Source organism: Argentina anserina, chromosome 4 (genome assembly GCF_933775445.1).
Source record: "Argentina anserina chromosome 4, drPotAnse1.1, whole genome shotgun sequence".
In the NCBI taxonomy this organism is placed as follows: domain Eukaryota; kingdom Viridiplantae; phylum Streptophyta; class Magnoliopsida; order Rosales; family Rosaceae; genus Argentina; species Argentina anserina.
Window position 1 is genome coordinate 21,275,890 of NC_065875.1, and position 16,660 is coordinate 21,292,549.

The 16,660-nt window shown below is 35.7% G+C and overlaps 2 protein-coding genes across 3 annotated transcripts; both read left to right on the plus strand.

The window, feature by feature from the left end:
• The first annotated feature begins 6,425 nt into the window (after positions 1–6,425).
• LOC126792384 (uncharacterized) lies at positions 6,426–6,944 on the plus strand. The gene has a single exon (XM_050518814.1). The coding sequence runs from the start codon at positions 6,426–6,428 to the stop codon at positions 6,942–6,944; it is 519 nt and encodes a 172-aa protein (XP_050374771.1).
• A 5,258-nt stretch (positions 6,945–12,202) lies between these two features.
• LOC126792864 (oxysterol-binding protein-related protein 1D) lies at positions 12,203–16,660 on the plus strand. Of its 2 annotated transcripts, XM_050519356.1 has the most exons (10): positions 12,204–12,942; positions 13,192–13,548; positions 13,678–13,765; positions 13,931–14,098; positions 14,195–14,230; positions 14,320–14,645; positions 15,024–15,179; positions 15,395–15,703; positions 15,835–16,179; positions 16,373–16,660. In XM_050519356.1, exons 1-10 carry the CDS (start codon positions 12,427–12,429, stop codon positions 16,544–16,546), a joined length of 2,475 nt encoding a protein of 824 aa, XP_050375313.1. In that variant the 5' UTR covers positions 12,204–12,426; the 3' UTR covers positions 16,547–16,660. The 2 variants fall into 2 exon arrangements, with proteins under 2 accessions (XP_050375314.1, XP_050375313.1); XM_050519357.1 differs by lacking the exon at positions 14,195–14,230 and having other exon boundaries at positions 12,203–12,942.

Here is a 16,660-nt window from a genome sequence, read left to right on the forward strand (position 1 = left end):
ATCCATCATATTCCCTAGATTATCATGCGTGCATGTGTTAATTAGTAAAGCAATGTATTGGATCAATCTTGTTTTTTTAATAAACTTATGGATGCTATCTGTGAGCAATAATATTCAATTGATCACTACTCGTGGATATGTTTCTTAGAATTCAGTCTTAAATTCATATTTAGTTATCGACTTAGAAAAACTGATAATTAAATTGAGAACTAATTGAAAATTATCTAATCAATGGTTGATTGAACCAATTTTTCAATCACATTTTCACATATGAATCATTCAATTATTTAAAGGTTGGTTAAGAACTATTGACCGTAAACCATAGCAGTTACAGTCACTCAATGGAAAATATTTAATTTATAAAAGTAAATCACGTTTCCAGATTCTCAACCACTTCACATCTTTACCAAGTATTAAGATACCTATTAACAAGATCAAATCAATTGACTAATCAAATTAATTTTCCAAACACGAATCTCCCATTAATAAAACAAGAAGGAGAGTTGATATTTTGACCGGTTAAATTTTTGAATTACTCAAATTGTCCAGGGTTTATTAAGTTTCAAAATCTATCTGACTATAGTTTGAAGAATATGACTGTAATTTGAAAAATATAAAAGTGAAAATAAAAATAGAAATAGATAGATAATGAGAAACATAACTACTCACTAATGTATCAAATTTGTTTTTGTTTTTGATTTTTTTCTTGCAATTTCTGTTAGAAGAAAAAAAAAATACAACACACACGGAGTGCGTCATAAGGCCACTAGTTCATAATGGGTAAACACTAAAACTACATTTATGCATGTCTTAATAATTTTTAATTTGGATAAAAACTTACTTTGAAATGTTCTACTCATGTATATCTAAACACTAAACGATCAAGATGTTTTATACATTTAATTTGGAGAATATACCTTGTTATTTTCATCATTTTTTCGGAGTCAAATACAAAATAATCAAAATACCCCCCTGTTTTTAAGGTAATTTTGGTACCTGGACTTTTAAAAGTACCCAAATAGTACCTAAACTAATATTCCATTAGGCATTATAATACCTCCGTCTGATTTACAGTTTAAAATGAGGGTACAATTGTCAAACATATTTTTTTTCTCTTATTCAATTGATGACTGATAGTATGAGAGATGGTTTCTGTTGATAACTTAATGCTTGCAATAATAATAATAATAATAATAATAATAATGCACCATCACTAGTTCTTTTTTTAAGGATGGAAATAATTTCATTCAAACAAGAGCTAAGGAGGCCAAATACTCTACACATCCAACCGCTACCACATCACGGTAGACAAGTATTTATGGTCTGAGCCCCTACCACATTCCAGTAGTCATATTTGATACTCGAAAACAAAGGAGACACATAGTTAGCACCCTATTCTAGTAATGAAGCACGACGACTTCCTCATCCATGATTAAACATGTGAAGCCAAAAGACCCAATATAGACCAAACGAAAAACGAAACAAAAAGAAAAAAATAATAGTTCAAATAAACAGAGCAAAAACCCAAAAACAAAAATAAAAACACTGCATGCATGAGGTCGAGCCTCAAGTAGGTCATTTTCCCTTTATGTTAGGGGCAGGAGGAGCGACATCATAAAGGTAGGCAAGGACTTGAGCAACTCCATCATAATCGTGGAAGACCACCGGTGCTCTGGCATAGAACCACGGCCCTCCATTGAGTACATTGTTGGCGTATTTGCCATGATTGAATGTGAAAAGAAATCTATCTTGAGGTCGTGCTTGCACTTGAAAGCACTTGAAAAGGAATTGCCAATGTCTAGAGGTGCCGGAGGTGGGAGCGCAGAGCTAGTGCTGAGATCCTATTTAGAGCCACATGTTAGCTAAGAGGAAGGCCATCATTTTCGTCATTAATGTTAGAGATGTCAAACACCTCTTGACTCGCAAACACAAGTTGTTGGGCAAAGGTTTGAGTGATAGAGTATAGGGTTGTCATGGTGAGGGAGGGAAGCAAGAGGAGAGAGCGAGAACGGTGTCGAAACACCGTCTACATGCAGTCTAGACTAAGCTAAGGTTTCAAGCAACCATGGGGAAGAGTGGCATTACTAGCGTTTTTTCCTCTATATGTGAGAGTTGGTTATCACTAGTTCTTTATAGAGAAGATCAGAAGAATGATATAAAGAACAGTAATTGAGTCTTCGCCAAACACCCAGAACAAGTTTTTGTTCTCTAATTTTTCATTTTTTTGATTTAAGTAATTTTAGAAAAATAAGACTTTATAGTTTAATCAATCAAAAAAGTATGTTTGACGATTTTACCCTCATTTTTACGGTAAATCATAAGAAGGTACTATAATAGATGAAAGAACATTAGCTAGTTTAGGTACCATTTGGATAGTTTTAAAATTCCGGGTACCAAAATGTGCATTGAGGCATAATTCATGTACCATTTGAGGAGTTTTCTTTTTTTATATTATACTTGTGTCAGAATTAAGTGTTTTCGACATTTGAGAATATACATGTAGAGAAAATTTTAGAAATATATAGCTCATTATGAATTTATACACACTAATTAAGTTCTAAATTCTAAAGTAACTTTAGTACACAAACTTATAGTCTCAGCTAACTCTATATATATATATATATATATATAGTCTCTATTCAGAGTGAAGCTCCAATTTTGACACATTTTTTGGTCAAATTTTTTCACCATAAGCGATTAAATATTTAGGTATGTTATTCAAGATCATCTCTACAAAGTTTCATCTAATTTGACAATGGTTTGAGCTTTCAAAATTGAGATTTACACGAACGGTTCACGTTGAACAGTTTTAATTCATTAATTGATTTAATCTAATTTCAATACCTTAGCGATGTCCGAATTAGATGAAACTTTGTAGAGATGATCTTGAATAAATACCTAAATATTGAATCGCTTATGGTGAAAACATTTGACAAAAAAGTGTATCAAACTAGGAACTTCACTTCGTAATTTCAGAATGAAGCTTCACTCTAGATAGAGACTATATATATGCAAAGTGTGCAACCAGCGTTTGTATATATGCATGAGGGCATGACTATGTTTTTATATATGCAAAGTGTGCAACCAACCTTTGTCTTCTTTAACATTTGCATTGCTGAAGTTCTCATATATACTTCTTTCAATTTTCATTTCTTCCATAAACTCATCAGTACTGCACCGTTTAATTACCTACCAACGAAAATCGCATCGCCTAAATATGCGTTAAAACCACAAAACTCGAGCTTTGTAATTCTTCTCACAAATAGGCAAATTGGTTCATGAGTGCTTCGAAGCAGATTTGAAATACTTAGCCCTCATCGTGTCTAACAAAGTCAGGGTCGCCCCTGAGTTTTATAGGGCTATAGGCGAACGCTGAAAATAAGGCTCATTATTGTTAAATATATTTGTAACTGTTTTATTTTAAAAAAGATTACTAGTACGTGAAATAATATATTGCCCGATTTAATTTATAATATATAATACAACATATTTTTTAAATGATTAATTTAATTCAAAAATAAGTTGATAGTGAGTGTATAGTGAAAATAATAATAAATAATAATGTAAAAATTTTAAAAATATGTAAATCTAAGAAATATAAAGAAAAAAAATTAAAAAATATAATCAAATAAAAATAAAATACATAGGTACAATTGTAAATAAAACAAAAGATCGCCCCAATATGTAAAATACATAAGACCCTCTTTTCCATTACAACAACTATAAATTCATTGGGTAAAGAAATTCATTGGGACCTGTGAATTTGGGGCTCTAGGCATATAGACAGCACCGTGCCTAACAAAGTACTCGAGGGCAAAGCACAAGAAGCTCTAAAAATCAACGACCTAATGATTAAGCAGACCCCTATAGGGAGTTGTAACAAAGCCTTACTTGCATGCATGCGTAGACTACTACGGCATCATCTAAAGAGTTTGAAATCGAATCGCAAGCACATGATCAATGGCATTACTGGGGTGCAGCCGACTGAGCCTATGATGGCTGTACGGCCATATACACCAAGCCAATTTAATCTACTGTACAAAAACATGAGGTAAATGTAACATCAAACTTGTGACATATAATTTTGTTTTATTTTAGCTGAAAGAATAATTTCATTAGGCATCAAGTCAATAACAATCAAGTATTGCTAGGTGAGGCAGAGCAAACCCCCATATAATGTACAAGAAAGAACTCATTATTCATACAACTACCAATAAAACAAAAAGTTCAAACAAAGCCAAATCTAATTCGAAAACAAAAACTGAAAAAAAACTAAAGAAAGCAATAACCTACATACATGAGATATGGCACGAAACTCGGACATCAGTGCAACCCAATGTGTCCTTTTAGGCCAAGAAACGAGCGAAATCATACCTCATACATGTAGGGATCTTCCTTTGAATCCAAGAGATTACTCCTGCGTACTAACACAAATAAAAAATGCACAAAATAAAAGGAATTGGCCATGGCCCCAAGTCTATCAAGGACAAGCCCAGACGAAACGAGCCTAAGGTCCACACCCTCCTCCTTCCCCTTTGTACCTTCGAATCTGCACCGCCGGCACACCACCCAATCTAATCACTTCGGCAATCGTGCATGAGTCTTCGCTATGAATTGCAAGAAACTCAAACTCTGGGAGCACTGCCTCTTAATGCACCTCAACAAACATCGACACCAGCCTTGAGGAGGCTATTGTTGTTCGTAAGAGTTGGGGACTTGGGGGTGTAGCAAAACTCGTGTCAATTTGTATGGTCAGACTTGGCTTTCCACCAAACCGAAACACTCATTCCCTGCACTCAGAATCATTGTCTTCACTGACAAGCATTGTCGATCAATCAAAACCACTACACCGCTGCACAACCTCCCAACCTCGAGCTTCACCCTTCCAGAGAATGAGCGTTGCCCCTAGGGGCGGATCCTCTTCATAACAAGGGGATGCTCAAGCATCCCCAACCAATTACAAAATATATATATATATATATATATATATATATATTTTTCAGTAGAAGCATCCCCTACACCCACCGACACTCAACATTTTCACATGCGCACAAAATAGTAATTAATTAAATTCACTTTTTTCCCGACCTCAAAGACTAAGGCCTTAATTCCTAAACTAAATCCCTACCTTAGCTCCACTCTCCACCACAATACTACCGTCTACCATTAACTACTCAAGTGTGGTTTCGCGGCGTTGCTCGACCAGCTCCCTAGATCGAATTAGGGATTTATAGTTTTTGTTTTTGTTTGGCAATCTCAAGTGAAGGAGGTGATAAAATTAGAATTAGGATTTAGTTTTACTTTGTTTAATTATTTTGGTTCTTCTGATTTTGAGTTTGGATTAGTTGAATTCTAATTGCTACTTTTTGGAATAGTCAAGGAAGAGAACAAAGAAGAAGCAAGTTTTTGCCCATCCACTTCATCAGTTCAAGCTGCTTTATTCATTCAATTGACATAATTAAGTATTTCTTGATGTATGGATTGATTGAATAAAATTATAGATTCCCGAATTGTTTTGTGACTTTTGTGCTCTACTATTTTATCGAATTGTTTGGTTATATATGTGCACTTATCAATTTTGGTAGCTAGTTGTAATGTCACATTGTTAGTAGTTGTCTGATATAAGTATTGTTTTTCAATAATTATAGGTTATTAGACTAAGATCATGTAATATCAAAACTTCAGCCAAGCGTTCAAAAAAAATTACTTCATGGTTTTTAAAGCATTGTCTAAATTCTCACTATTGACTTCTTCTTTGATTTATAAATTAGAACTTCAAGCATCCCTGATGTAATTATCTAGGATCCGCCACTGGTTGCCCCCTACAAAGAGAGAGTTCCACCACCTACACGAACCCTAGGAGTTACTTGTGAAATAGGAATTAAGTAATTAGATCAATGATAAAAGAATCCTTGTTAGGAAATGGTTTGAATTCCATGTATGATATGGTTTCTATATATATTTGTTTTAATGATCCGGCCAAGTCCGATCCATTCATTTTTGAATTCGAATTAAGTAAAGTTTCTCAGGAGAATATCATTTCCTATTTACATAGGATAGAATTAATCCAGATTTTTGTATTGTATATAACTATATATACAACTCTATATATGTAACAATAATTGTGCCTCTACAATTGTGATGCTTGAGGCTGTCGCCTCTTTGGCCACATCTCAGGTCCGGGCACAATATTGGAAGATGTAATACTATATATGCACCTTACACACATAGGAGAAAATGATGCATGGAAAGAAAATAATATTGGTTTTCAATTAGTATTTGGTTACTTACTTTCCATGAAAACCGATATTTTAACTCATAAACCTGATGTCTGTAATCCTTACCTCTAGATTATGCTCTATATAAACCTACACTCTCACACTTGATCAATCAACAAACTAAAATCCCCTGCAAAATTATCCAAAATGAAGACTTCATCAGTGCGTCTTGCAGTTTTGATATGTCTCAATGTGTTTGCCCCCAAGGCAATTGGTATCACCACCCCCCTCATTAAGCAAACATGCGTCAAATTAAAAACACACGACGAACAACTCTGTATCAACTCCCTTAGCCAAGTCCCTGAGAGTGCCCATGCAGACGTCAAAGGCTTAGCCAAAATAATGGCTGATGTTGTACTCAGGAGACATGAGGTAGAAACCAAGAACAAACTCACAGAGCTGATGAAGCAATTTCCAGGAGATCTGGTTCGATTACGGAACTGTTTGTATTATCACGGAGCAATTGGCTTAGACATTGACAGAACCGTCACCAATTATATTCCTACTCACAAATATAAGTCCGCAGAAGCGAGCATGGAAGATGCCGTCAACCTAGCCCAGCAGTGCGAACGTCTATATGACGGTCGACCCCCATGTCCTGTGGAAGAGGAGAACAAAATGGCGATTAAACTCGCTTATTTGGCTGCGGGTATAGTAGTCATGTAGATTTATCATGATACTAGCTAATCATGCGTGCATGAGTTAATTAGTGAAGTAATATCGAATCAATAATATCCTTCAATAATAAACTTTGATTTCTATCATCAGCAAGCAAGAACTTTCAATTGATCACGTACTAAATTGCGGACATGTTTCTTACAATTCAGTTTTAATTAATAATTACTTAGGAAAATTACCGATTAAAAATGAGGATTAAGAGCATCTCCAACAGATTATGCATTTTTGAGAAAAATTGCCAAATTTTCACTCCAACTGTTTTTTCATCACATTTTGCAAAATAGAGAAAGAGATGAAAGATGAGAGATGATTCTTCATATTTACAGATTTTGGCAAAAAAATTGCATAACAAAATATTAAATACTACACTTTCTCCAACAATTCAAACTTATATTACAACCAATCAAAAATATGAATAATTTATTGTAAGTTAACAATATAAGAATATATAATACTTTATAGTAATAATTAATGATAAAATTGAATATTTTTCTTATTGTAATAAACTAGAAATCTGCAAAATAAGAAAACTGTTGGAGTTTAAGCATGAAAATTTTGGAGATTTTGAAATTTGTTTATCTATTTTAAAGAAAATATGGAGAAGCTATTAGAGATGCTCTAACTAATTGAGACTTTCAAATTAATCGTTGATTGGATCTACTTTTTAATCACATTAATTTTCGCGTATCAATAATCTAGATTCTTAGTTTGTATAAGTGATCATTTCTCTACAGATTTTCAATTATTTAGAGTCCCGAAAATCACCCATATATCACTCTCATTCGTTATTGCTCTCTGCTCTCAATATGATCAACACTTTGAGTTTTAAATTACGGAATGATGCATGGAGTTTTTGTCATCTGAGTTTTGTGGAAAACCAATATTGAAAGATGTAATACTAAATGCTCCTTATGGTGATGCTTGAGATTTCCGTCATTTGAGTTTTGTAAGAAACTAATATTTAGGGTCGGACATAAGATTTAGATACCTAAGACGAGTTTTAGAATTGGTGCCCAATAATAAATGCCTCGCGTTAAACCACAAAACTCGAGCTAGCTTTGTAACTCTTCTCTCAAATAGTTAAATTAGTTCATGAGTGCTTCGACGCAGATTTGAAATACTTAGCCCTCATCATGTCTGACAAAGTACTAGAGGGCAAAGCCCAAGAAGCTCTGAAAATCAACGACCTCATTGATTTAGTAGACCCATAGGGAGTAGTAAACTCATGAACTATTGTGCCACATTCCCACATTGGGGCACACTTCATCTCAAACCCATGAGATACTGTGTCACAAAAGTGTGACATAAGTAGCCCTAAAGAGTCGCATATAATCTTTTAGAGCTACTTATGTTATACTTTATGACACAATAATACACGTGGATCCCGTTTTAATAACTATTTTTTATTGTTATTTTAGTGAATAATTTCATAAATACATATCAATATTATTTAGTGAATTATATATATATTTCATTATTTGCAAAAGAAAAATTGTATTTTTCTTAGTTGAAATAATATATTATAACACTAAACTAGTTAAGTTGTCATGTAATTTTAATTTTAATTTATATGAAATGAGATAAAAGGTAATCGTTCATTATAAGAGAATTTTAATTTTAATTAATTTTAGTTTTCATAGTCTTTTGGCTATATAATTATAGAAAATACAAAACTAGTTGTTTTTTCTATTCGATGATGATTATTATCCAGAAATGTCGACCGATGCACCAAATGTTCATGAATATTAGTTTTTTTAACTACTTAATTATAATTTATGTAACTTCAATTAGTTAAATTTCATGTAATTTTAATTTTTATGAAATAAAATTTCAAGTTTTAAATTTTCATAATACATTTATTAAATTTATCATTTATTAGAGTAAAATTGTAATGAATTGATAGTATAGAAATTAAAATGTACAAAACACATAAAAAAATATTAAAGAGTTATATTATAGCACACTTGGGTTGGAGACAGTTAATGTCAAATCAATAAATAATGTTTATTTAGTGTGCCATAATATAGCCCAAGAACTACAAATAGCCCTCTCGGTTGGAGAAGACCTAACAAAACCTTACTTGCATGCATGCGTAGGCTACTATGGTATCATCTTAGAGTTTGAAAGCGAATCTTAGAGTTTGAAATCGAATCGCAAGCACATGATCGATGGCATTATTGTTATTAACATTTTTTTTTGTTATTAACCCATAAATCAAGCCTCATATAAGAAAGTCATCGAGAAAGCTTTTTGAGCAAATTTTGAGACAACAAGTCATGGAATAGAGAATTTGAGCAACTAATAGTCTGTGTCATAGTGTTTTATTATGTCTGTTGGCATTCCTATGCGTGATTGATGCATGCAGCTTGCGAGAGCCTATCTAATCTACTGGACACAAACGTGTGGTAAATGAATTGCTAACATCAAACTTGTGGAGTAGGAATTAAGTAATTGGATCAATGTTAAAAGAATCTTTGTTAGGAAATGGTTTGAATGTCATGTATGATATGGTTTCTATATATATATATATTTGTTTTAATTTTAATGATCCAAGTCTGATCCATTCATTTTTGAATTCGAATTAAGAAAATTTTCTTAGGAGAATATCATTGCCTATTTGCATAGATATAATCCTGATTTTTGCATTGTATATAACTATATATATGTAACAATGATAATTGTGCCTCTACAATTGTGGTGCCTGAGGCTGTCGCCTCTTTGGCCACACCTGAGGTCGGGGCACAATATTGGAAGATGTAATACTATACATGCACCTTACACACATAGGAGAAAATGATGGATGGAAAGAAAATAATATTGGTTTTCAATTAGTATTTGGTTACTTTCCATGAAACCAGTATTTTTTTTTCAGGCATTAACTCAGAATCCTGACCTCTAGTTGTAATCCTGACCTTTTAGATTCTGCTCTATATAAACCTACACTCTGACACTTGATCAATCAACAAACTAAAACCCCTACGAAAATTATCCAAAATGAAGACTTCATCATTGCATCTTGCAGTTCTGATATGTCTCACTGTGTTTTACCCCATGGCAATTAGTATCACCACCCCCCTTATTACGCAAACATGCGTCAAATTAAAAACATACGACCAACAACTGTGTATCGACTCCCTTAGCCAAGTCCCTGAGAGTGAACATGCAGACGTCAAAGGCTTAGCCAAAATAATGGTGGATGTTGTACTCAGGAAACATGTGGCAGAAACCAAGAACAAACTCACAGATCTGAAGAAGCAACTTCCAGGAGATCAGGATCGATTACAGAAATGTTTGGGATATTACGATGTAGTTGTATCGGATATTGACAAAACCGTCTACAATTATATTCCTTTTCACGAGTATGAAGCTGCAGTAAAGAGCATGGATGATGTCGACATTCAAGTTATGAATTGCGAGTTTCAATATATACGACCCGAATGTCCTGTGAAAGCGGAGAACATAATGGCGATTAAGCTCGCTGATTTAGCTGCGGGTATAGTAGTCTTGTAGATCCATCATATTACCTAGCTTATCATGCGTGCATGTGTTAATTAGTAAAACAATGTATTGGATCAATCTCCTTTGATAATAAACTTGATTATGAATGCAATAATATTCAATTGATCACTATTTTATTGTGGATATGTTTCTTAGAGTTCAGTCTTAAATTAATATTCAGTCATCTATTTAGGGAAATTGACAATTAAATTGAGGATACATTGAGAACTGTCTAATCAATAGTTGATTGGATCTATTTTTCAATCACACTTTCGCATATCAATCATTTAGATTTTTGGTTTATACAGTAAATCACTCATACATATTTTCAACCACTTTACCAATCATTAAGAGCATCTTTAACAGGTTTTACATTTTAGAGAAAAAGAGAGAAGTTGCAAATTTCTGACATTTTCTCACTTCAACATCTTTTGCATCTCATTTTTTAAAATAGATAAATTGATGAAAAAAATAGTTGATTATCCAAATTTGCAGTAATAGGCAAAAAAATGGAAATAGTATTTGTAATAAATTCCCACACATCCCAATACACAATAAACACAAATTCTCAAAATCTATTGAACTAGAAAAGAAAACTTAAATGTAAAAGATTAGTAATAAATGCAAACAATTATGAAAGTATATTTGAATATAGAAAATAGTTATAAATTTGTTTTAGTTGTATAATATTTTAGTGTAATAATAAACGTACATATCTGTAAAATTAGAAAACTGTTGAAGTTGATGTTGGAAAATTATGGAGATTTGGGATTTTGCTTCTCCATAATAGAGAAATCATAGAGAATCTGTTGGAGATGCTCTAAGGTACCTATTAACAAGATCAAATCAATGGACCAGTCAAATTACTTTCCAAATACAAATAATTTAGTTCATAATGGGTAAAAGTAAAACACTAAACCACATTTATGCATGTCTTAATAAATTTTAATTTGGATAAAAGCTTATTTGTGAGATGTTCTACTCATGTATATCTAAATATTAAATGATCGAGATGTTTTATACATTTACTTAAAGAATATACCTTGTTATTTTCATTATTTTTTTAGAGTCAAATACAAATTAATCAAAATATCCCATGTTTTTTTTTGTGTAGTGTCAAAATTAAGTGTTTACGACACATGAGAGTATTTCTAGAGGTAATGCATCTTAGAATACGAGATTGTTTCCCCAAGTTCTTAAACATCAGTGTTGTCTTGTCTCTTGCTAAATTTCGACGGTAGATCCGTAGATCTAATCAATTGAACTCTATCTCAGAAAATTAATTATTAAGGCTATAAATTTCTTTTTAGAAGAAACTTCAAACGATAATAATTGCATTATCGGGCACTATTTGCAAAGACAAAACAAAAGCAGCCTCAGTAAACGCAGCTCAACTAACAACCAATCACCACCCCACACGTCCCCTCACTTCCATCGCCTAAGCTACACCTCCCTCCTTCCCTCCTCCACTCGAATCTCCAATGTCACTTCCACACTGACACCCGGTCCGTCGCTCCCTCATCGCTTTCAGATATCCTCCCCAAACTATCCCCCTCAACCCCACCACCCGACCCCCATCCCAGGGGCACAACCGTAATCTCCTTCCAGAGCTCCCTACCGGAGGCATATGGTTCCCCACCCAATCACTACCTGCGCACGTTAGTTGTCGCCTCTCACAATTACGCCCCCAAAGACCCAAGAACCAAACCGCATTTACACCCCGCTCTTTCTTAAATTTACCCCAGAGTTTTACTCCCCCCTAGAAAATTAAATTTACCTTTCGAAATTTTGAAGCAGCAGAAAGCTAGTGTCTTAATTGGATCGGCACCACAGCTCAGTCCTCTCTCTCTCTCGAAATCGAAATCGAAACGGTGTCGTTTTGGCTTTCGCGGGCATCAGACGCCGATCCGGTGCTGCATTTCCGTCAATCGCAGCGGCCTGATCGGTGGATGGTGAGGAGGAGGTGGCGAAGATGAACCCGCTGTGCTGCATTGCTCCGGTGTCGATCGATCGGGACCAGGCCAACCCGGTCGCGGCGAAGAACTCCGGCCACTACCAGCTCGGCCTCGACGCCGCGGTTCCGGTTCGAAACGTCAGCTACGGCGGATACTCTGCGCAGGTCTCGTCGGCCGGGACCGAATCGGACCGAGGCGACTCCTACGCGGCGGCGCACCACGAGGCCGACGATGCGTTCTGCGAGCCGAGGGACTCGAAGGTGTTCGGCGGAGGCGTCGCCGGGATTCTGTACAAGTGGGTGAACTACGGCAAGGGGTGGCGGTCGCGGTGGTTTCTGCTCGAAGACGGCGTGCTTTCGTATTACAAGGTTCATGGACCGGACAAGATTCTGATGAGTCCGGCGAGGGAGAAAGGCGTGACGGTGATCGGAGAAGACTCCGTGAGGTATATGAAGAAGGCTAATTGGAATCGGAATCGGCTCGGTCTTCCGGCCAGGCGGCCCTGCAGGCCTTTCGGCGAAGTGCATTTGAAGGTTTGGCTTTCACTTTCACACTCTAAAAGTAACTTAGTCTGTTATATTTAGAGTAAATCAGAAGTAATTTTACTGTAAAATTAACTGAATCACTACAATTACCGAACTTTTTTTTCGCAAGTTTTGATAGCAGTAGTGTCGAGTTGTGTTGCATTTGCAAGAACAATGATGAAAATGTATATTGGTGTCGTGTGATTTTCGAGCTGTTTTTCGTTTTGGTTGCTGAATTTGAAGTGGTCTGGTTTACAGGTCTCTTCAATTCGTGCCAGCAAATCAGATGATAAAAGGCTTTCCATATTCACAGGAACTAAAACTCTTCACTTGCGTTGTTTATCTAGAGAAGACAGAGCTGCGTGGATTGAGGCGTTGCTGGCCGCTAAAGATCTTTTCCCCAGAGTGTTGTCGAGCAATGATTTGGTGCCTTCCGAGGATATAGTTGTTTCAACTGAGAAGTTACGGTTAAGATTAGCGCAGGAGGGAGTTGGTGAGCCTGTGATCAAAGACTGCGAGTCTATTATGCTTTTAGAAGTCTCAGAGCTGCAAAACCAGTTGAAGGCTCTTCAGAATAAACATGTCATGTTATTAGACACATTGCGACAATTGGAGGTATATATATTCCTGTTCTGGATAACAATTCAAATGCATGCGGTTGTTATTGTCCGATGCATTTCCTTGCTCAAATCTTGATGCTTGTTGAATCGAAAAGTCAGCCTCCATTAAAATTTTGCTTTGCAGACAGAGAAAATAGAGTTGGAAACCACGGTGGTAGATGAAACAAAGGAGCGTGAGTCGTACTGCAGTCAGGGCAATAGGAGGCATAGTGGTTAGTTATCTTAGCCATTTCCATTACAGAATGTATTTTATAATTTCATCACTTAAATAATGTATATAAAAATAGTTTCATCTTCCTTTGGAAACTCTTGAAAAGTATTCCAGTATGTACGTGATTATTAATGTTGATGGTGTTCTGTTTCCCTTCATGCTGCAGATTTTTATTCCGTCATGTCAGACGGCAGTGCAAGTGATTCTGATGCAGAAAATGAAAGTCATGATGGAGGAGATGTTGAAACAGATGAAGATGAAGGAACATACTTTGATACTTATGATATTTTGTCTTCAGATGTTTTAAGAAGTGCTTCCTATAGGAGTAGAGAAGGTTTGTAAGTTGTAACTGGTTTAGCACACTAGATACTTCTTCCTTTTTGATTGGTTGAAGGAACATAATCTGATGCATATTCTTTTTTGTCTTCAGATGCTTTAAGAAGTGCATCCTATCGGAATAGAGAAGGTTCGGAAATAGTTCTGCTCATAATATATGTTCTTTCCTTTCTGATTGATTGATGGTTCATATTTAATACTTATCTTTTTGGTCTTCAGATGCTTTAAGAAGTGCTTCCTATCGGAGTAGGGATGGTTTGGTAAATGGTGGTGGAGATCCTCTCTTTCCTGATCGATTGCATGGAGTTCAGGAGATCACTACTGTCAAATATCCATCTGTGAAAAGGAGAGATAATTTGCCAGAACCAAAGGAGAAAGAAAAACCTATTGGCTTGTGGTCAATTATCAAAGATAATATTGGAAAGGATTTGTCTGGAGTTTGTCTTCCTGTTTATTTTAATGAACCACTCTCTTCATTGCAAAAGTGCTTTGAAGATCTGGAATATTCCTACTTGGTAGATCGAGCATTGGAATGGGGAAAACAGGTTAGGTTCTAGTTGTTGTTTCTATTGTTGCAAAGTAGTTTTAAAGAAATACTCGTATGGTTGAGTTATACATGGTGGGTGAATATCAATGGTGGGCTTACCAGTAAGATGCTAATTATTTCTGGAACCTTCAGTTCTTTGCCTTATACTTCCAGACGAGGAATCAATGAACAAATATGTTTCTTTGCTAATTATATAATATAATTGGTTGGGGTTGGAGTGAGATGCATGGTATTCAAATGGAAGCTTCAGCTAAATCATGTTCAATGAGGTCAAATAAAGATTAGGAGAGATGATCATAACTGAAAAGAAAAGAACACCACAAAAAAATGTCCATATTGTTGGAACTATGAATTGATTGGATTTCATTCACTGCAGGGGAATGACTTGATGAGAATTCTTCATGTTGCAGCTTTTGCTGTATCTGGTTATGCATCAACAGAAGGTCGGCAGTGCAAACCCTTCAATCCTCTCCTGGGGGAGACCTATGAGGCTGATTACCCGGATAAAGGACTCCGTTTCTTCTCTGAAAAGGTAGTGCATGCTGACAGTTTTAAATGTGGCTGTCTAATAGCAGACTTTTACAAATGGTTATCTTCCGTTGAGAATAGATTATTTAAGAAGATAAAAGTAGCCTCATTTTAATTTTTGTTGGTTCTAAGTTTGGCTCATTGCATTTGAAGCATCACAGACATATGTCATAAGTTTATTAAAACACCAATTGCTGTATAACTAGAGCTTGCACTCAGGTGAGTCACCACCCAATGATTGTTGCCTGTCACTGTCAAGCAAGAAATTGGAAATTTTGGGCAGACTCCAACCTTAAAGGCAAGTTCTGGGGACGTTCTATTCAGCTTGATCCTGTCGGACTGCTTAACTTGCAGTTTGAGGATGGCGAAACATTTCAGTGGAGCAAGGTCACTACTTCCATATACAATATCATTTTAGGGAAGATATACTGTGATCACTATGGTACCATGCGCATCAAAGGCAGTGGAAATTACTCCTGTAAGCTGAAGTTCAAGGAGCAGTCTATCATTGACCGAAACCCACATCAGGTTCGTTTTATGGTTGTTAAATGAAGAAATGATGGGCAAAATATCCCGGAATTTTCTTCAATCAAGTTTTTTCCTTATTGGTGTAGTATGTGATAATAAACTGTCATCTGACCTTGTTTGTGAATTTCTAGGTTCATGGATTTATTCAAGACAATAGAACTGGAGAGAAGGTGGCAATGTTGATGGGGAAGTGGGATGAGGCAATGTATTATGTTCTAGGAGATCCAACTGCAAAACCAAAGGGTTATGATCCAATGACAGAGGCTGTGCTGCTCTGGGAGAGGGAAAACTATGTTACCAAGACGAGATATAATTTCTCTCCTTTCGCAATAACCTTGAATGAATTAACACCTGGACTACTGGAGAAATTGCCTCCAACAGACTCAAGGCTGAGGCCAGATCAAAGACATTTGGAAAATGGCGAATACGAATTGGCAAATGCAGAAAAACTTAGACTTGAACAGTTACAGAGACAGGTATCCCCGGTTTTTTTATTCTTTCCTTGTGGATCAGTATGATCGTTTCACCTTCGATATTGGGAATTGACTGAAACTGCAAAATTCAGTCTCGTGAAAGTTCATATGTATGGTTATGCAATCTAAATGGTTATATATCTTTGTCCACATCAACTAATAATAAGAGTTATCTGTAATCTATGCCGTGATGCAGGCGCGGAGGTTGCAAGAGAGGGGCTGGCAGCCAAGATGGTTTCAAAGAGATCAGGACGGTTGTTATAATTACATGGGTGGGTATTGGGAAAGTAGGGAGAAGAACAATTGGGATGGAATCCCTGATATTTTTGGCCAGAGTAGTGATATACCTTCAAGTTTAATTGAAGAGTGAATGCTTCTCCTGCTTGACCTTGTTGTATAAATTCTGAATACCCTTTCTTTTCTCCTCCCCTACCTCTAAATTTAAGTTTAATCACTTTGATGTAGCCTGTAGGCTCTGGCTGTG

What these genes read in the sequence shown, in the direction of transcription:
- LOC126792384 (XM_050518814.1), top strand. Translation starts at nt 6,426, where the DNA reads ATGAAGACTTCATCAGTGCGTCTTGCAGTTTTGATATGTCTCAATGTG.
- LOC126792864 (XM_050519356.1), top strand. Translation starts at nt 12,427, where the DNA reads ATGAACCCGCTGTGCTGCATTGCTCCGGTGTCGATCGATCGGGACCAG. An exon ending in TTCCTATAGGAGTAGAGAAG is followed by an intron (nt 14,099 to 14,194) that starts GTTTGTAAGTTG and finishes TTTTGTCTTCAG; the next exon opens with ATGCTTTAAGAAGTGCATCC. An exon ending in ATCCTATCGGAATAGAGAAG is followed by an intron (nt 14,231 to 14,319) that starts GTTCGGAAATAG and finishes TTTGGTCTTCAG; the next exon opens with ATGCTTTAAGAAGTGCTTCC.